We start from the raw sequence: 21,449 nt of genomic DNA on the forward strand, positions 1-21,449 counted from the left end.
GTTTTAACTGTTTTTCATTTCCGTTTCTCGACTTTCTATTAGTTTTTTGTAGTTCCAAAGCATTTGGTAAACCTTTTAAATATCTCTTTTCAAAACCCTATCGTTTGAGTTACTCTTTACTATTTCGATTACTTACTTTCCTTGTTTTCTTCATAATTTTACGATGAAGATCACAAGGTTTTATGTTTTTAATAAATATGAATTTGCTGTGTAACAATTTTTCTCAACTGATTTTCCCAGGTTTCCCATATTTTATTATTGTTTCTTTGCTCCTCTCTGCACTTTCCCTCGTGATTCTACCCTATCACTTTGCCAAATCTCACTTTCATCACTTCCGAGGACGATGCATTCAATCAGTTTTCTCGATTTCATTCACCGGAAAGCAACCTTACGGTGTACCAAATGGAATGAACTCAATACTCGCCAGGAGGCGAACCCTCCATCTTTTCGCAGCAGCATCTATACGGCCTCAATCACGCAGATAGAAAGCTCTTAACACATACACACGCAGACATTTCGCATTGTTTGATGAAGCCCCTATGATGGGTGGTGGTGATGGTGCGGACGAGGACGAGACGAATGTCTCCGTTTTGCTGCCGAGTGCCGGAGGTCCTGGGTCTTTCAGGTCAGAAAAGGTTCCTCAAACACACGCACGCACGCACGCACGCACTCACGCATAAATCATTTGCAATGCGGGTGGTGGATGGAGAGCAACGGTTCATCATTCATTTCGCAACACACTCGCCTCCAGCATGAAGGTGAAAACATTTTCATCCTGACCGAGACCGTTCCCGGGGTCCCCCCAACCACGGTGCTGGATGCACCATGCCAGGGACTGCTGCAGAGAGGTGACATTCTCACCTCTATTAACGCACATATGTCTTCGCACCGGATGGGAGTGGGGGCTGAATGCCGAGCCGAGGAGTGCGGACAAGGCTAACGACCAAACCGCACGCCAGCCGTCACAACGAGTACCGTGCACACACACACAGACGGTACGTGGTACGTGGAGAGTGAATTTTGCTTTTAGCTAAACGATTTGTGCTGCGTTTTGGGCTCCCTCCCAAGCGTTGCTCACGTATGGAAGCATAATATGCGTTGATGTTACCTTTTGCACCGTCGGATGGGCCTCTGGCATCGTCGGCAGCTGACGGTCTGACGGCATGCTTCTTGAGCGGAAGACCGAAAAATCAAATTAAGCTGCTGCTGCTGCTACCAACGGAGGCCAAGGTGTTAGTAATAGATTTATTACAACAGCACTAGCACGTATAGTGTGTTTGTGTGTTTGTTCACTGTAATCCAGCATCAAATGAGCTTTACGTAGTGACAGGAGGATACACTCTCCTCTCGAAGGGAAGTGCTGCGACAATAACCCCTTCGCCAGTTGCCTATTTGCAGCAGAACTTTTGATAAAGTTTCGCCCAAATTCTAAGACACCTTACACTAGTTACACCCACCAACCACCCCTCCAGGAAAAAGGGTGGAAAAGTTCTCGTTAAGGATTGCCAAAAGAAGCTTTCAACCACTCGCCGCGACAGCTCCCGGGTGCTTATCGATATCGAGGGCCTCGACAATTCCATCATTGCTGCCAAAGTGTGTTGATGGTGGTTCCCGGTCTCAGGTACCCGTTACGTGCGAGTGTACGTGTGTGTGTGTGTAAGTGTGATTCGTGTGTAGTTTGGAAACATTAGTTGACAATTCCATTACCATTCCCCGCCGTGGAACGACCATTTTCGCTTCGACGAGCAAAAGGCTCCAAGGCCTTCTCACCCCAACCCCGGGAACACACTCACCACCAGAAAACTCACTTTTCTCACATTAGATGCATGCTCCAAACGGGGTGTGTTGTTGCTGGAGTTTTTGCTGCTGCTGCTATCGCTTTTTCTTTTTGACTTTTCAGGTTTTCTGGGTTTTCCACTTACAAGCCGAACACGAGCTCAAAGTTTGTCCACGTTAGCGCGCATAGGTAGTAAGAGAAGAAGTAGTAGTAGTATGGTCCTAGCGGCCAAAGGTAGGCCAAAAGTTGGCTCAATTTCATTTCCTCCTACCAGGAAACCACACACACACACACACACACACACACACACACACACACACACACACACACACACACACACACACACACACACACACACACACACACACACACACACACACACACACACACACACACACACACACACACACACACACACACACACACACACACACACACACACACACACACACACACACACACACACACACACACACACACACACACACACACCTTTCATACTCAGCCTGCTACACAACAAAATCACGAATCTACGCCATCAAGTGCCACAACACAGGCGCACACTACAGTGTTCGTGGTTCTCGGGTTCTCGATGTGGGCTTCCGGTGTCAGGTGAAGACGAGCGGTGGAGGGACGGGGCTTTTGATCTTGATATCTCATGCTGTGAGGTGGCCATATATGAGCCCTCACCAGAGAGTGTCACCTTCCGAGTGCGTTCGACATGAGACACACGTGAGGCGCGCACACGGCGACACAAAATGGCGCCCGCAGCTCCAGCAGCATCAGCAGCAGCGCACTTTGACCGTACATTCCACATTCACCCAAATGAATGTAATTACATGTGTCAGGGGGGGGGGGGGGGGGGCTGACAAAAACATCGATAGCAAACATGTCTCCGCTCTTTAGCCTCCACGCGCCGCCTCCTCTGGCTGCGGTAGCGTCGCTGTTGGAATCGTGGTTTGGCTTGGAGCATGAGCAACTCATGGAGCGGCGGCACATTGCATTCGGCTTGTGGCTGACGGCTGAAATGTCCCGGCAAGTGACGGGCCCGAACAGTTGGATGCTGTTCGGTGCTTTCCCGGTGGCATTTGGCAGAGCTCGGAGCTTCTTTTGCTCGCTTGCTCGATGCTTGGTCTTCGCCTTCGCCAGTCGCGTCGACCCCGAGAACCCTTGGGCTAATTATGGCCAAGAGTTTGATGGGTTGGAATAAATTTTCCGCTTTGCTGCGGATGGTGGTCCGGACGGTGGGACGTGTGGGTGGCCGCGGTGAACCGGCATTGATTTTTCTTTTCTTTTTTACGTGGAAAAGGTTGATAAAATTGACATTCTTTTGGGGAGCGAGCTCTTCGTCTTCTAGCGTCCGCCAAGGCGTATGAGTGATGGGGTTTCGTAAGAAATAAGAGACGTTTCACATTCAGTTCTGTAAATGTATCGTTCGTGTAGACGGAATGAGATTCATTTGATTATTATTCGCTTTTTTTTTATTCATTTGATTTTTATCCTTCATTGGACCGTTTCTGGACCGTCTTCTCTATTTTGTTGAAGTGTATTACATTATAATATTTTTATAATTACTATTATATTTTATTATTATTATATTTGTTTTTCCATTCTTTCTCATTTCCGACAATTTTTTTATATTTTTAAGCTTTTCTAAACTGCTCATTCCCTTATTATGTATTTTAATCAGCTGCTGTGCCTTATCTGATCATTTTTTAAGTTTCGTTTGTCATTATGCGATCTATCGTATTGTGTTGTGTGCGTACTAGGTTGCAGCCAGCTTTTACGCGATTTAATCAGCATGAAGCATGAACACTAATCCGTTTCCTGTTGTTTCAATTATTTTTTTAATCCAAAGCTTTCTTGGATTTACTTATTAGCCAGGGTATAATTTCTGTTCTTATCTAAATCATTTTTCTATTTTTCTAAAGCGCTCAGTTTAGTCTCTCATTAAATTATGTTTTTCTAGTCCGATAAAACTCGCTACAATCCGCAGCGCCAAGACACTCTGGTTGATCGTTCTTGCCAAAATAGCTTGAAATCGTATTATCATCTTTCTCTCACCTCGACAGCGAAAGCACTCGAAGTAATTACTTTCCCTCAATAAGTACTTTCATCACTCGGTGGATTTATCGTTTTCCCAACAGAGACATAGCGCGAACGAAATAGAAATAGGGAGAGAGAGGGAAAGAGAACCATTCGGAGGGATATACCAGGTGTATGCATATGAAACCGCCTTTTTTTTATCAAGAAAAAATGTTTATTCTGCGAAAATGGAGAAACTCTTATTCTTCAAAGAAATGGCAATAGTTAGCTATACATTTTTCCTATCTTTTAGGCAATTTACAAATACCTCGCCAAAAAAAAGTCGATCTTTTGTTTCGAACCAATTACAGGTCGATTTTTTCGAACTTTTGTAAGAATGGAAGCGTTGCTCGGCCAGTATCTGTCCCAACGATGCAAATGAGTGTTGATTCGATAGAGCCAAGTGTGGTGAGTTAGCCGCAAGCGATAAATGATCCCAATTGAGGTCTTGTATAGTCTTCTTGGCCGGTTTTCCGCGGTGTGGCGAAGCATTTTCATCGAGCAAAATCGGTCTGTTTTATCAATTTCGATATTCCGGTCGATTTATGCGGTTTTTTCGGTTCGAAATCGATAGAGTGTTGCTTGTATAGCTCGCTAATAACCCTTTCGCCCAATACGGTATGCAATTCGGTGTCTTCTAACGTTTTTGGTGGTTTCTCGCCATACTCGTTTGTTACATTAAAATCGCCATTTTAAAATTTTTAAAACCACTCTTTGCATTGTGTTTCATAAAGAGCATGCTAACCATAAGCTTCGATAAGCATTTAATGCGATTCTATCGCCTAGTTTTGAAAATAGAGGCAGAAAATGATCGATGTCCGCATTTTGCAGTTTTTAAGGACGGAACTTGCCATTTTGTACACAATGAAAATATTGGTTGTAGTGTGCAATTAGAACTATTGCGCACCGATTTTGATTAACAGATGCCGAACGAACAAAATGAAACATTGAGAACGGTTCTACGGTTCCATTTGGCTGAGATATAGCTATAAGAACACGGAGGGCGGTTTCATATGCATACACCTGGTAAACACATTTTTAAGCTTAATCCTGGCTTTAAAGACTCGTCAACCAACCACGCTTTACACTCACCGGTACGGGAATACCTTCATCTTCCCTCTCCACAAAACGCGGTAGACAGGAACCCAAACAGGGAGCCAAACCACCTCGTGCAAACATAATCTAAACTTTATTATTAAAAAAAAAAAGGAAAATCTTTGATCTATTTACGCAGAGACCTCGCACGTGCTCCCACGCACGTTGCGTACCACGTGAGAGTCGAACTCGGAGTCGGAGGCGAACAATTCACGGATTAAAACTCTTCTCGCGCGCATTCATTTCCGGGTATGTCTCTGGTACATGAGCTCGGTGGCCTACTCCCCGTCCTTACCCCTTCCCCTTTGGTGGTGGGTTTTACAAGCCGCATTACTTGTCAGCCACAGAAGGTCTTCTTCATGCGCCCAGCATGAATACTCAGCTCTCAGCTTTCACGCTCACATTTTCACCGAATTAAGCAGAAACAGATATGATGCCTCGCTGGTCTGGCCTTGACTGGCCAGCGTGCACTCCCTGGAAGTACTCCTTTTGTTTTGTGTTTTTTTTCTTCCGCCACGTCGTGTGGTGTCGCGTCGCGTCGCGTCGTGGCCCCCCCCGAAACGAGTTGACCCGGAATGGAGCGGCATCTTCCACAAAATGGTTTCAAAGGCCCGGGGAACCGAAGCCTCGCTGCCTGCGCCTCGAAAAAACATCAAATAAATGTCACAGCTGAGTGGCATCTCGTGTTTCGCCTTCTACGGAGGTCCCCACGTAAATTTCACTCGTCGGTTCCGAGACCTCACTAACAAGGTTCTCACAGACACGTGCACACACACACACGCACATCGTCATTTGATTTGAGCATCACCGGTTTTTCGGGGTCTCTGGTATTTGATGAAAAGAATTTCCACGCCTCTCGCTCCGTGGTTTTCCCTCCCTTTTTTCTTCTTTTCTTTTCGCTCTCCGTTTTTTTTTTTGCATGATACCGCCGCACGCATCGTGGCGTAAATTGTGGCGCACGGGCCCAGGGTAGAAGGCCTCTTGGTGGTGCTTGAGAACGGAAATAATCATCGAGCCCTTTGTTCCTTCCGAGCAGCGTGTTCTGAAGCGAAGCGAAGCCGAGTTCGGCTGTCCTTTCGCCGCCGAGAGTGATAAGGCAGTGGAATGTTCACACGTGGCTACTTGAAACTCGTCCTTTCTTTGCTGCGGGGACAGATTCAAAAACCCAGAAAGCACTCTTTGTTTCGGCGAAGTCACCAGAGCTTACGCCGAATTCTGCGCCACTCCGAAACGCGAATTTCATGATAAGCAAACCGATTATCCTACGAATCCGGCATCATCAAAGGTCGATTCCATCCAATCTAGCCCTAATTGGACGCCGCCCCGTTTTGTTAGTGCTGACCAACTTTCGCCCCCCCACCCCATTACGTCCCCCTTCCTTCCTCGGCCATAACGATGCCAACACCAATTTTTAGGTCCCGGAATCAAAATTGCTTTATATTTGCGAATCATTTAAATGCGACACAAGAGTGATTCGCCTTTCTTTCGGCCACGACGGTGCACCAGCAGTTTGAAGCGTTCCCAGCGACGACGTTGGCCACGTGCACGAAAGCTCGGCGCAATCCGATCCATTCCGAGGAGCACCGTGCACTGCCAGTTCATCGTCAGCACGCTTTCCACCAATTTAGCCCAAAATAGCGGCCCCTTTGACGAGTTGCTTTGCGTTTTCCGAGTTTTCCCGGTTTTTTTTTTCTCTCTCCCACCATAAGAAGACTTCCAGAAGAAACGTCAGACGTCCTTGGCACGAGGCGCCTATCGTAGAACGTCGTCGTCGTCGGTCGTCGTTGTTGGCGAAGAACGAAAGCCGGAAAATGGCCGGAAATGGACGGCAACGGCAAACGGCATTCCGGTGCAACCTGGAGAGACCGGAGACATTGGCATGATTGCATGATTTATGCACCCGGCTGACAGTTGACTTCCGGTACCGGGGCTTTGAGGGAAAAAACGCATGTTGGCATTCCCTTTTGCCATTTGCCATTTGCTGTTGTTGTTGTTTCGCTTCCACGCGCTTTCCTTGGGCACACTAATCGTCTGCCGGTTCTGGCGAGGACCTCTCGATGTCTCGATGCATATGCTGCCCTTATGGTGGTGATGATTGCAAAGGATTACACTCCCTTCCCTTGGGGGTCCCTTCCCTTGGGGGTCCCTTCCCGATATGGTGTTTAGTGGTGGTTGTTCATCAATCATGCTCAACCGTTCGAACGTGCGCTCGTGAGATAGTGGTAAGGCATTGATAGTGTGCTTGTCGGCGTACGTGTATGTGTGTGTGTGTAAGTGAGTGATAAATCGAACGGAAGCGTAGAGCGAAAGCATGATAATTAGAATGGATTATGATAACTATCGCGACGGCAGCACGACTCCACCTGTAATGGACCAATTAACAGATCGGTCCTCCCTCAGGACTCCTGGCTGCTTGTCTGCCACCAGGCGATATGGTCGTTTCTATTCGCCGGATTATAGTGTCCCCGGAGGCATTGTCGAGGGTTCCACGGATTGCACACAACATCGTCTGGTCTACTCTACTCGCTCGTCGTTCGTCGCTCGTCGCTCGTCGATAATTATTACGAGAGTCTCCCCCCGGGACCCATTGTTAAGGTTATATGCGCTCGAGAGCGGCGAGCAAAACCGCATCAGACATCAGGCCAGCACGATGGTTGTGATGATGATTGTTTCGTGTACCAGAAGGACGGACTTTCGCTCGGTTACGGTTGGAAGCGCCTTTGTACTGCATTCGCTTCGCCGAAGAGACAACGTGAAACAATAAAATATGACAGGAAATTATAAACCACGACACACCACCAGACACTCTTCTGTGAGTTTTAAGCTGTGGAAGAGAGAAGATTGTGGAGCATTATTTGTCGTGATTTACTTCCGAGCAAGCATTCGGAGCAAACCTTTTGGAACCTACCTTTTGGAAGCGCATCTGTTTGGTTGGAGCCCCCCGTTTTTCCATTTCCACAATCCTCGAGCACCAACGCCAACGCAAAAGGTGTCTTAAGCTCGAACGGAACAGTGTGCACGCGATCGGAATGGCGCTTCGAACGCCGGCATCACCATTGTTTGCCATTCACCGTCACCGCATCCGAGCATCCGTGCCTGTGATTACAGTGTTTTTCGTGGAACTTTTATTGAATGTCGAGCGTTCTCGAAATTGGAATCGCTTCGTCTCCACCACCACCGGTCGCTGTCGTCTATTTATGTTTCGATTAGAAATCATATCTCACCTCGCACCACCTCGAGGCGTTGCGTTGCTGCAAATACTCGGTCGCGTTGGTGTGCTGATAACCTCGCCGGGCCAGGAGAATTGCCAGGTTATTTGTGGCCCCCCGGACCAGACGCAGACCAACCATAACCGTTCTCATCTGCAACAACACATACACGCACACCGAGGTGCTGTACGGTCGTGAGGTGTGCAAGCTGGCTTGACAAATTAAATGTAGATTAAACGCACCGTCCTCGTGGGCTGCTCGCCTGTGGTAACGACACACACACACACACACACTCATACGTTGTTGGTGAGTCAGTGGAAAGCAGAGGCTGTGTGGCTCGAGCGGCGACGAAATTAAAAATACTCTCACGCTGGCCGGAAAAGTTATAATCGCTTATAATCCTTTATCCGGAAACCGGAACACTTTCCCACCGGGCACGGCACTGCACGGCACCAACGACAGCGTCTACGTCCTTTCTGGGGTGGGGTGCGAGAGGTTTTCCTTTCCGAATTCCTTCGCAGTGAACACGTGGGGAAAGCTGGAAAATTATGACAGAATGCTTGCAGCAGGAGCAGCAGCAACAGCACCCCAAAAGCAGTGCCAACGGGCACATCATGCAGAGGGGGGAGCAGTAGAAGCGGGAGTGTTTAATTTTCTCCGCCTCCGGAAAACACGGAACCATCGAGACCATAACCTACCGAGTGGCGGGAGTGAAGAAAAAAAAGTGCCAACGTACCACAGACCTTCTCTCCTCACGGGTTGTGACGACGACATCAACAGAAGCGAGAAGCGGTGGTTCTCGGCTAGCTCGAGCGAGTCCGCCTAGACCGTTAATGTCCCTCGACACACACACACACACATGGCCAGAGGGAAGGGAGTGAATGGTACATTACAGCAGCACCGGGAACCATGTTGCAAACAGCCTCCAAGTCGTGCGAGAACATTGCAGGGGAATGGCATGCAGTGTGTTACTGCTGCAACCAGATGACGCTCTGGCACCGAACCGTGTGTGTGTGTATGTGTGTGTGTGTGTGTGTGTGTGTGTGTGTGTGTGCGTGTGTGTGTGTGTGTGTGTGTGTGTGTGTGTGTGTGTGTGTGTGTGTGTGTGCCTTTAGGTGCTGTCAGAGTGTGAGCCCGTTGCAGCAAAGCAGCCGTTTGTTCGTGTTAAATGAAGCTTCCGGGCAAACCACACACCCTTCAGAGAGAGAGAGACAGCAAAAGCGCCGAGGAAGAAGCCGAGAAGTAGTAAGTCCGTTCGGTGAGGCCGTGGGAAAATGAAAATGGGGAAAAGTAATTGTTGCCTAAGTTTGTAGGAAATCATTTGCATGTGGTTTGGTTTGCCACGGTTGCCAGGCAACCGTCTGGCTGCCGGTAGCTGAGAACCTCAGTGAGCTGTAGCTCGGACGTCGACCATCAGACCATGTCCTCCACTTTATGGACATCGCCATCGGTCGGTAAAGGGGCAGGTGGAGGGGCCCAAAAATGGCAGACAACAGATTAACGGTGAGCAGCAGCAGCAGCAGCGAATGTGACCAGCACCATGGTGGTGGTGGTGGTGGTGCTGGTTTGCCAGACGTCTGACAAACGTTTCCATCTGTTTCGTCTGTTTAGCATGCCTCTCCATCCAAACTCGGTTTTGTAACTATCTGCACCTCCAAACAGCTAGAAAACCCCGGGTAGACATCGAGAGAAAGTGCCAGAAACTGGTGCTGCTGCAAGGCCATGGTCATGGCAGTTGGCATCAAGGCTCTTATTAGTAAATGCAGACACCAGCTGCTTCCGAAAGCAGCTTTCGTTCCGTTCGTCCTTCTGCTGCTGCTCCTGCTGCTGCTGCTCGTGATTGTGTTGAGTGTTGATTGGTGAGCAACACAACGACGTCGGTGTTTTGTGGTCGTCTGAGATGCACCAGCACCGGCACCAGCATCATGTGCCGTGTTTTCCCGAAAATTTGCAAATCATAATACGGATGACTGGCTACTCGTACTGCTGTGTGTTCGTGTGTGTGTGAGAAAGTGTGCACTAGTCGGTCAGATGAAGGACGATAAATAGTAAATTAGCTTCGAGAAGCATGAAACAAAGGGAAGGGGGAAAGCTCTTTTCTCTCTGTTCCGGGAGTTTTGCTGGAACCATGAACATTCCAAACGCAAAACCAACCAAGACTGACCGGTGTTTGGAAGGAAGGGAAGCTGCCAGCTTTTCATTTGATGCTGTGCGGTCGTCAGATTCGTAAATTAAAGAGCAATCTTAACCCAGCCAGGGTTCCAGGAGCTGGCCAGGATAACGAAAGAGAGAGAGAGAGAGAAAGAGAGCGACGGTCTGGCATGAGAACGCCGGGATCAGTCCCTTGCTCGTGTTAATAACGTGCGTTACATAATAAACAGGAGTTTCAAAAGGCTTATCAGAGGGACCAGGGAGGCACCTTGTTGTGTTCGTTGCCTTAACCACAAGGCTGCTGTTGCCCTCATCGTGGCATGGATTGGAGTAACGAGGACGACGACCACCATCGTACCGACCCGTATGGTTGCTCCGTAATTACCTTCGCTTTATCGTTTGTGTGTGTGTGTGTAGAAAACCTATCAGGAAACTGGAAAGGTAACGGACAAATCCTTGCTAATAGTTTGTAATTTAAGTGTTTAGTAGTGTCCCTCCCGTACTCCCGGAGGCGGTTGCTTCTGATTTATGAAATCCAGGAATCCACCGATTTTCCTCTGGGTCCCGGGACATGTGATGTGGCGAAACCATGGGTTGCTGGGATGACTACTGCCTGTGCATTCATCAAACAATAGCGCATGCGAGCATAATCAGCATTTCAAACCAAAGCAACCGTTAAATTACATTTTAACTTACGGGGAATGACTTCTTTAGGACTCGAAAGAGACTCGAACGGATTCTCAACGCGCGTGTTTGAAGTCGGCCATTCCGTCGGTCGGTCGCTCGAATTGTGGTCGAGAAGGGAAGGAAAATTGAATTCGGCATCCCTCCCTCCCTTCCTCTTCTATAATTTATTCATACGCCGTACACCGTTGTGGTAGTGATGGCACTTATCTTCACGGCTCACCGAGAGCACGGCTACTGGAGCGCTGGAACGATTTGGAGAAGTTAATTAACAATCTTTCACTCCGGTGAGTCCGATGAGCCAGGGCCGAGATCCGGTGGAGGACCACGCGCGCCAGATGCACGCTTTCGCACAGCATGCGCGCACGACGCACGACCAACCGACCGGATATGTCCCCAAACCAGCCAGAGGCGGTCCAGATGATTAACCTTTCCCTGGACTGGCGAGCGTGACCTTACAGGCAGCATGTCAGCAGATTGGGGCAAGGCAAGGAGAATGTCTCAAGATGCCGGTGTGCCCGGAGTCCAAGATATGCCCTGGCGCCAGATGCTGATGCTGATGATGATGATGCTGATGAGAAGGATGATGAGGATGAAGTTCATCTCTGTGGCCGACAAAAGGACTCCCTTGTTCGTGGCAGGCTGGCTCGAAGGCACGAAATCATGAATAATATCTTCCACCGGACCGCATTCGCATTTCCCGGTGTCCTCGGTCGGTCGTTCGGTCTCAACACGAACTGCTTTCATCAGTGAAAGTGCGCGCATGCTGTTTTCCGGAAGGCAGCTTTTCGGCACAAGACTTTACACAAACACACACACACACACACACAAGTCAAAGGGCACAAACCATGCCCTTGGGAGGGGGCTTCCTTATCTTGCTAGATGCCTTCAGGCTCCGTGGTGCGTACCTTTTGGAAAACGAATTACGGTAAGTTTGCTTCCTGCCTTTCTGATCCCTCCACCCCCACGGGGGTGTGGTGCGCTTCGGTCCTTGGGCGCTTGGGCGCTTGGGTGAAACATGAATAGTTTTCGCCCCGCGACCGCCATGGCTGCTGGCGTGGGAAATTTATTTGGAATAGTAATTTCATTAGTGAATCGAATCACATAATCCTCGTTGCAGAATAGACAGCCTAGGCAGGTGCTGCTGCTGCTGCTGCTGCTCTTCCTTGGTGTGCGGTGTGGCCGCGGTGTTGCCGGTGGTCGTGCAAAACCGCGTGACACCATCGCGCGCGCAATGTTTTATGAACAATTGGATTTGTGACTCAATTTCGTCGTCGACTCAAAAGCCAGCGCCTGGCAGAGATATCCATATATATTGACATCGGGCGCACGTTAATGAAGACTTCCATAATCGTGGGAAGAGAGATAGAAGCATCGAGAGGGGAGGAGGAATGTGTCAAGCTCGATCAGGATAGAAGACGGTGTGGGTTGTGGTCTTCATTTTGAGAACTGAACTGAACTGCTGATGTATTTCGTTAATGTTTTCGTCAAAACACTTGCGCGGGAGAGGTAGTGGGCATATTGTTTCAAAGGAATTTCCATCTTCCTTCGATTCATCGCGCGCGAGATCCGTACGTTGCGAAAATGCCACTATCTGAGACACTATAATTTGATAATTCTAAGCTCTTCTAGTGGAATAGCTTCCGCTTTTGACTGCCAGAAAGTCGTGGGTTGAAGGCATGAAATGAAGCTTACAATAGTTCTGCATACGTTAGGGAGCTTACGTATTTAGTTTTAACTTCCGGTTCGTCAACCGCTCAAGGGTATTGAGTATAATTGTTTAATGAATCTTTTGCATTACTGATAAACAAACGTCCCGTTACTTTTGATAGGTTTTTCAAAACGTCCGGACTTTAATAGTCATTAAAGTTATTCCGGACCCGAAAAAGTCTTATTTTTGAAAAAAAATTCTGATGGTCCCATTCACTTTTATTATTTTATCTAAATCTAAATTCTATATAAAACTACAACTTCTCAATGCTATTTGCTCGTATTTTAAGGATGATTTGTGTAAAACAACGTTCATGCTATCTAGAAAGGCGATTCTGCATAAAAGAACTTTTTGCAGTGCCTATCGTATTCTTCGTATCAATATTCCTTTGTTAGATTGTCCTTTGATGTTTATCCAGCCCCGTCAAGTTTTTGTTAAATTTCACATTTTTCGATTTTTGATAGGTTTTTAAACTTGAGTCAACTTTTTTTAATTTTTGATAGGGTTTAAAAGTTGAGCTAGCTTTTAAGGATTTTGCAAAAAAAATTAACATAAGCAACAACAATGTTCATGAAAACTCGACGAAGCGATTTGCCATATAATGTACAGATTAAGCGTTCAAAATTTCAAATCAATCGGCCCAGTAGTTGTTGTGCTACGATGGGCACCGTCATGGAAAACGTTCTGTTTTGGGAAAACCGTTTGAAAATAACGCGATGCATAGAGTCAAGTATGAAGCGCCTTTTTTCAAATATCAATATCTTTTTCACTCAAGCTTTAATTGACTCAAAAATTCCACACAAAACTCTTGGAAGGATAAGCATCATAGCATAAAAAAAATGTAAAAAGTCAACGCGAACATAGAAAATCTTATACCATATACCTCTTTTAGTATCACAGTTTTATTTGCGCTTTAGCTTGTACCATAAAGATAGCAGAGTTGCTCTAAGACTTGACTAAGAGTTGCTCTAAGGCTTTCGTTGACTTGACAACACATTATGATTACTCCAGGGCCACACCACGAGGAGGAGGTCAACTTAAGGCCATTGTCGTCGTCCATCCACTGCTAGCGCGATCACAATCTCAGTGAAGCCGAGATTTAAAACGAAGGTCGCGAGGGCATTACTTTAACTCCCGGAGCCCAGCAATTGACGCCATAAATACTGACCTTCCTTTGGCACGGGAGTAAGATAATTCACTCTCTCATCCCCCCTTTCGGAGACCCTTTTTCTTTGGCGAGAACCCGTCACGAGTCCAATTAGAACCCTCGCTCCGCCATTTCCTCCGTAGATTATGTTTTGCTTCCTGCCTCCTGCTTCTTCTCGACACTCTGTTTTACCGGACCGGATCTCCTTCTCCGGCCCCCCAAAAAAACGGCAACGGCGCCGCAGCATCGTCTTCGGCCGCGTAAGTAACGCGCGGTCCCGCGCTTCATCGACTCATCTGGTGCTGGCGGAAGGTTCCTCGTTCCTGGGAGTCGGGGACGGTGGTCGCTACAAACTTTTCCAATATGAAAAATTAGTCACGAAGAAAGTTACCCTCTCCCCGGAAGCCTGGCCCAAAGGGGGTGAGGGGGGTGAGGTTTGCAAAAAGTTCCCGCCTAATTAATGATCCCCCGGATCCCGGACTCGGGGAGGAGAGGGAGCGCTAACCCCTTTTCCTAGGCGGATGAAATCGAGTTTCCAGTTCCGGAACCGGAAGCAGTGGCCCACGTTTCTCGTTCCTTTTTTCTGTTTCCCTTTTTTTTTGTCCCTCTTACCGCTCCGCCTGCTTCATTCATCTCTTCCACATCCCCCGCCAAGCGGTGCTCCGGTTCGTGATAAGAATCTCGGTACCAAAAAACGGGTAGGGGAGGGGGGTCCCAGGGAAATGAGAATAATGTTACTGCTACTGGAATGCCCTGCTGCTGCTGCTGCTGCTGCTGGTTTCTATGCCTCTACGCAACACGCAAACAATCGAATCGACAGAAGCATACCAACTCCCGTTGTCCCACCCGTGGTGTGGAAATGAATGAAATGAAGGAAAATCTTCAAAATACTTTACCTGAAGCCTGAAGCTCACGAGGAAGAAAAGAAAGAAAGGGAGCTGGAGACGGCAAACAAACACCATCTTGCAACCCATAGCAAGGGAGGGTCATACTGCGTTCCATTAATTAATTACGAATCCCTTACATGATTACTTCGGCTCGGAAACCCGGCTTCGGCGACGGAGCTTAAGGGGCTCGCCTCTGCAGGTGGCACCAAGGCACATGTTTGGCATCACGGGCTCCCAACGCTCAACATGGGTGTCATTTGGGGTCGCATACAAACACGCACACGTACAGAAAACAGAACATCAGTACACACTTACACACATACACACATTTGCTCCTTTCTCTCTGCTCATTTACCATCAACAAAACATCTTACTTCATTTTCCGGTCTTTTTTTCCAGACGCAGACGAAGAGACGCACCGTACGAAATCAGCCCCCACCGGCAGCCAGGAGGAAAATGAGGAAAAGTGAGCGATCAACTGCCTGCTGGGCACTCGGGTTGCTGCTCGGTCTGGCCGCCAGCTGCGGTAAGTCATCTACAAAGGGGGAGCGCTACATGAAACCAACCAACACGATATTGATTCGTGATTTCGACAAAGCAAGCGGTGCGTCAACATCTGGCTGACTGGTTGGTTGGTTGTGCGAAAGAAAAATGATTACTACGCGCACGGCTGCGGACGAATTGCAGCTGACAAGTTATTAATGGTTCCTTCGGTCGGTCGCTGGCCCACCAGCTAGCTAGCTTATCATTAGCGCGATTGCGATGCCAACAGATGTGGCGCACAATAATGGTTTCCAAAGTGGCCAGTAGACGAAGCATCAACCGTGCGTGTACCTGTGTCTGGGTTCGGATGCAGAATTCCGCTAAGCCACACTAAGCGCAAGGACTGGGACCGTAAATTGGTGTCCGAGGACGATGACGCTTATGACGCACGTCGGCTCAGGTGGTCTCCCGATAATAGTCTATTATCGAACCAATTGCCGAAAGTGGCACCGGAACGTGTGATCGGAACGGGACCGGCCACACGACTCGGGCCACTTTTGGCGCCATTTTGTTTTGTTTTCCTTTCGTATTTTTCACGTCGGAGTTGAACGCAACTGTCAACCTCCCCGGGGGGGGGATCTCGATGGACCCAAAGAGGCGACCATCACGTGCGCTCCGTTGAGCACATTGGATAAAATGTGCTTCAGGCTGTGTGTGTGTGTGTGTGTGTGTGTGTGTGTGCTGGCCAGTTCGGTCGACCGTTCGTTGGATGGTGTCTGATGCTAGAATAACCGGAAACCATCTACTTCCAGCGAGGGTTTCTTTCATCCGTCTATCCAGAGGTCCTGGTTGGATTCGGAGCTTCGAATATCTGGCAGGCAACTGGCCGTGCAGAGAGGAGGTATGATGGACCCCAGGGTCCAGTGGGACATAAAATTAAATCGAATATGTTCACAGCCCTCGACAGCGGCCGAGTGGCGAGTGTCCGATTTGGATAAATAAAATTGTGAAATCACCCGAGAGACTCCCGGAAGAGGGCCCGGAATCGATGCACGTGAGAGAAAGAGAGACAGAGAGAGAAGCGAGAGGCCGAGATGGCGGCCAGATGGAAACACTAAGATATGTTTCTAATGTTTTTAGAGTAGTTTTCAATCCCCCTCCGGGCGTATTGGAGAAAAAAAATCGATTCCTTCCCCCCCATCAATTGCGCTGCGAATCGGGTATAACCGGTTCCAAAACCGGTCCCCCGGGGGTCCCCTTTTCCAACGACGGCATCGACGATCGACCCACGTCGTCGTCGTCGTCGTCGTCGTCGGCAATGGAGTTTGAAATGGTTTTGAAGCATTCCTGTAATGATCACGTCGGGGCATCGTCACCGTCCTCTGAATTGGCCATTGGCGAAGCATCGGAATGGATACTTTCGTCCGTGAGAGTGTCGCCCAGAGAGTTACCGGAAGGAATGGTTTTGAATTTTTTAAAACAAAGATTTTGTGCCCTTTCGTGGTGTTCGTTCTCTCTCATCTCTCGACAGGAATGTTTCTTCTTCATCTTCTTCAACTCACGGATACCGAAGTGCGCTTTAAAAGGGCCTCGCTCCTTCCAACTTCATCTTCGTAACGCATTATGTGCTCTCGTTGATGTGCTTTTCATAAAACGCGCGTTGCGCCCGTTCTTTAAACATTCATTTTCATTTTTCCAAATGAAATCATAATTGAGCCTTCTGAGCCTACAGGCAGCGTCGTCGTCACCAGGGCGGTCGTTGGTATTGTCACTTGAAGACTCGCTGCTCGCGCTGTCTCGCTCGACTTATGCTTCCATCGTTATGTTTTTTGGCTCTCAATGAGATGCTCAAACCATCCGCAGCATCGTCAGGGCTATCAGGCCCCCGGGCTGGAGACGAAGAAGACAAGTGAGTTGGACTGGATGTGACAAGATGCCAGGGCCTCGGTTTCTTCCCTCATTGACACCCGCAACCCGCCAGCGTCGCGCTTTCGTTACACAAAACATAATCATAAAAATTTATTAACTATATGTGTATGTGTACGTGTATGTGTGTGTGCGCTCGCGTGTGTGTCTGTTCGTTAAAGACGTGGCGCGAAAGTGTGTTGGTGTGGTGCTGGCGTTCTTTTGTCTTAACCGGAAGCGGCAGTCAGCAGGTCCGGGGTTACTTCATGTTGTGGACCTTTCTGGACCCCCTCAACACCTTAACCGACTCCATCATGCATAACTAGTAGCGCAGGTAGTAGCGAGGCGAGAGAGAGAGAGAGAAAGAGGTGAAAAAGAAGGACTTCCGGTGGGTGGAAGGTGCATCAAAAGAAGGGTGAAGCAACCCTCCTGCCAAAAAAGGACTCCCCCCATTTCGAGGACGACGGAAAAAAGGGGAGGCAAAGGACTGTTTGGTCCGTGGAAAACGTGTTGGCATTTATGTTGTCCTCGTCTTCTGCTTCTCCTCCTCTCTCCCGGGGGATGGTTCTTTCTTCTTTCTTTCTTTCGTTTTTTTGGCTTCCTCCTCTCAGTGGGGGCCGTTCCCCTAACAGCCCCGCTCAATGATGCTATTTTGTGTCTCCGTGCTGGGGTGAGCGAGGAGGAATAGAAGGAGGAAGAGGGGCCCTTAACGAACGCGGGAAATGCCGACGAAAACAGCGCCATTGCGCCAAGCCTCTGACCTGACTTGGCAACGGCACCAACAAGGCAGCGTCTCCGGTCCCAAGAGCGTCTAACGAGCTGCACCCTCTCTCTCTTTCTGTCTTGGCGCTTCCATTTTTGGGGGGCTTTCCGCACACACACTAACCACCCACCGGAAGGAGACGGATATTTATGGCCAGGTGAGAGCCCAACCCTCCCCCCTACAAAAACCCGTCCCGGGAGAAGCCATAGATGGTGCTTGGCATAGCGAAGGTCGTAAAGAAGATGGGCGTGCCAGCGGCATCGGAATGGCAAGGACAGCAATGGCGAGAGAAAGAAAGGAATCGGCGTTCTTTCTTTTTTTTTTTCGCCTGTGTCCTTTTGTCACTCCTCATCTCCCTCTCCTGCTTCCTCTCTACTTACCATTCTCGTGCAATATGCAGCAACTATGGCGCGCCGCAGCAGCGGCGAAGGGAAAAAAAGGTTTTCAATTAGCCTTATCTGTTGTCACTAATTGAAGGGATTGATTTGTGAGCCATAAATTGATTTTTCTTTTTTGTTTTCCTTTCTCTTGCTCTTTCCCTTTATTTCTCTTTTATGTGTTGTTTATGGCAGCAATAGAGTTGCTGGTGGTGGCGTTGCAGCAGTAGATGAAAGTAGATGAAGAGCCCATTTTGATATTCAATTAGAGCAAACGAGGCACCCAACGTGCTTTGAGGGTGTGTTTCAGGTGACAATCGTGACGATGTCCTAACGGAAGTGGATTCGTTTTCAAATGAAACGGACAATTTGTTCCGAGAGTGATAACGGTTTGCGGACTCGATTGTTAGTATATTTGAGCATCAAGCATGAGAAATTGGCAACAGTTTTGGAAAGAGGAGGCATTTTCGAACGACAAACAAAACTGAATTTGCTTCATGCATTTAAAAATCTCATGAAACGATTGTTCGTGATGTAAAAATATTTTAGTAACAATGCGCAAAACACTTTATCCAATCCCAGCAAGAAATTTTGACTGATTATCGGGGAAACCTTAGTTTAAAAATACAAGTCTCATATCATTCGCTTTAGTTTTTATTCTACTTCAATTCGCTTCGGACTAAGAAAAAGTTATGTTGGAATCAATCGAGTAATGTAAGAAAACCAAGCAAAAAATTGTATTGGATTGTTTTGTCATACAATAATGAAAGCAATAATGTTCTGTTTTAACTTCAAATTAATGAAGAAATAATTTGAGTTCTTTAATCTCAAGCGTATGTTTTCAGACCCTTTTGATGGCTTTATGCCCAAAACAAATGGTGATATAAGTCAATAACGTAGGTTTTCCATGAAAAATCAGCCTATACGTTATTTTCTTGCAGAAGTTTATAACCTTTTTTGCGCACTGTGTTTGTAAAATAATATATTTCGTATGTTACGAAAAACTGTTGGATCAAGGATAAGAAAATGAATATTTTCTCTCCCAGACGTAAATATAAATGTTTTCCAAAACGTTTACATTGAGTAAAACATATCACTCTTTCATGCTTGTTAAAAACCAATTTTTAACCACCTTGCAGCAAACGCACCTGATCGCGCACGCATTCCCGGTTGCACTAACCACCTCGAAATAGATCGATCGCTGCTGCTTTCGCTCTAGTGGCGATCGGAACCGAAACCGGAACCGTTAAACCAGGCGCACTTCCATCGAAGGCGAAAAAAATGAAAAATGTGCTGCCACTAGCACACAATCGACTCCATTTGCAGTGCGCCTCCAAGTGAGGACGAATGAGGGGATGGGAGGGTAGGGAAGGAAGAGCAAGGAAATCACTTTGTCCGCATAACATAAATAACTGTCAGATTGTGCGATGCTGATAGTTCGGTGAGCACGCACCACCACCACCACCACCAGAAGGACGACGAACGGAGAATGGAGAAGAAGGAGTGTTGTTGTCCCCTCAAGACACATTTCTTTCTTTCGATGTGGCCATTGTTTGACGAGCGAAAGAACCGTCACCAACATCATCGCCATCGCCATCGCCATCACCATCATCATCATCGTTCGTCGTCGTAGTCGTCGTCGTCGATGTCGTGATGTCGCACTCATGTTTTTCATTGCAACACAACTACTCTTCTCGCATAAAACGCGCCTTCGCCTAGTGTTGTCGGGCTAGGATAACATTTGAAAAACATCTCCTCATTTAGTTCCCCATCCATCCTTCCTCGTTTCCCCTCGTTCCCTGCACCGTGGCGTTCCCACAAGGCGGCACCTCACCGACACCATATCATAGACATAACATGCCATTGCGCTGACCGAGATCGATCGAGCAACACTCTCGCCATCCCTCCAAACAGCCCCAGCGTGTCGCGTGTCGGCGTGCCGGTGCGTCGGTGCGCCCGACCGACATGTTCGACTTCTTGGCTCTCTACTGCTGCGCTGCGTCTTCATAACCTCGGAGAAGGCCCCCAGAAAGGCCACAGACCACAGCCCAGGAAGGCTTCGTTGTGTTAGAGCGTCGAGCTCTCGTTCTCGCTCTCGAGCGACAATTTATCAATTTCAATTTAAATGGAGGCAAATTTATCACGAACAAAACGAAAATAAAACACTTTCCCGGGGTCCCACCTCTTTGCTGGCCCCCCCGCCCCCCACTCAACCGGATGTGCTGGAAGGATTTTTAGTTTCCATAAAATCGGGCTTTTCGTGGCCCTCTCCCTTCAGTTTCTTTTTCTTTTTTCACGATTGGTTTTCTTTTTTTGTTGCGCCGCCACCCCCCATTCTGTCTACTGCTACAGAAATGTCCCGCTTTGAGTGGAGGGGCGCAAGAATAGGTCCTTCCACTTCTTTATGCTCTGCTCTGCGCTTGGCCGTAGTTTATGCGGCGTAAATGTGGGTGAATGGCGTAGAGATGGAAGTGGATGAAGCATGACGAGCGAGTGCGGTGTCTTCCGCGCCACACGCAAGGTGCTGATTGAGTGTTGAGGGCAGGAAGAAATATTGTTCTTTCCGTTCGGTTTCCGAGGATAACGCCATGGATAAGGACTACCTCCGATTGTGCTGCCGAAATGATCAATCTACTTCGATAGCAAGTTAAGCAAAAAGGAGCTTTCCCTCGTGGTTCACCTCGTGGTGCTTCCTTTTGAGTAAAAAGTTTCGCACAGATCGTGCAGATGCTCCATGGCACCACGGCCTGCTGCAGGGACCTCCTTGACGACGCCGGTTGCTTGATTGAAACGTTAATTGCGCTCCGTCAAACGTCAATCGTTGCGAACGAGTTGCTTGGTGGTGCTGTTGTCGTTGACAAAAAAAAAACAATAGAACCTGCTGCTGCTGCTGCTGGTGCTACAAGACCAACCCATGCGCACCCATACTAGCGTACCGGCGCACCAAGCGAGCGAACGAGAACGCCATAAAACAATACGTATAAATACGCCATTTCATTATCATGATAAAAGCTTTTTCATTATTTGTGTGATGATGATGATGATGATGATGTCCTTCAAACGGACCTTCGCGAACACGCGGTGACGCGGTGGAAAGCGTTTTAGTTTTTCCCTCCAGTTGCCGCCTCCGAGGCGTGTAGGTCCGGAAATTTACGCTCCAGTGTGAGAGAAAGAG

At 48.1% G+C, this 21,449-nt stretch overlaps 1 protein-coding gene across 1 annotated transcript in view; it reads left to right on the forward strand.

Annotated features, from left to right (window-relative positions):
• Positions 1 to 21,449, forward strand: part of LOC125956942 (roundabout homolog 2) — an 86,148-nt gene that overhangs the window by 28,824 nt on the left and 35,875 nt on the right. Inside the window, exon 2 of the mRNA XM_049689242.1 lies at positions 15,146 to 15,272. Coding sequence (XP_049545199.1) covers positions 15,203 to 15,272 — 70 coding nt within the window. The 5' untranslated portion in view covers positions 15,146 to 15,202. The remainder of the gene's footprint in view (positions 1 to 15,145; positions 15,273 to 21,449) is intronic.

This window comes from Anopheles darlingi, chromosome 3 (genome assembly GCF_943734745.1).
Source record: "Anopheles darlingi chromosome 3, idAnoDarlMG_H_01, whole genome shotgun sequence".
NCBI classification, from domain to species: Eukaryota; Metazoa; Arthropoda; class Insecta; order Diptera; family Culicidae; genus Anopheles; species Anopheles darlingi.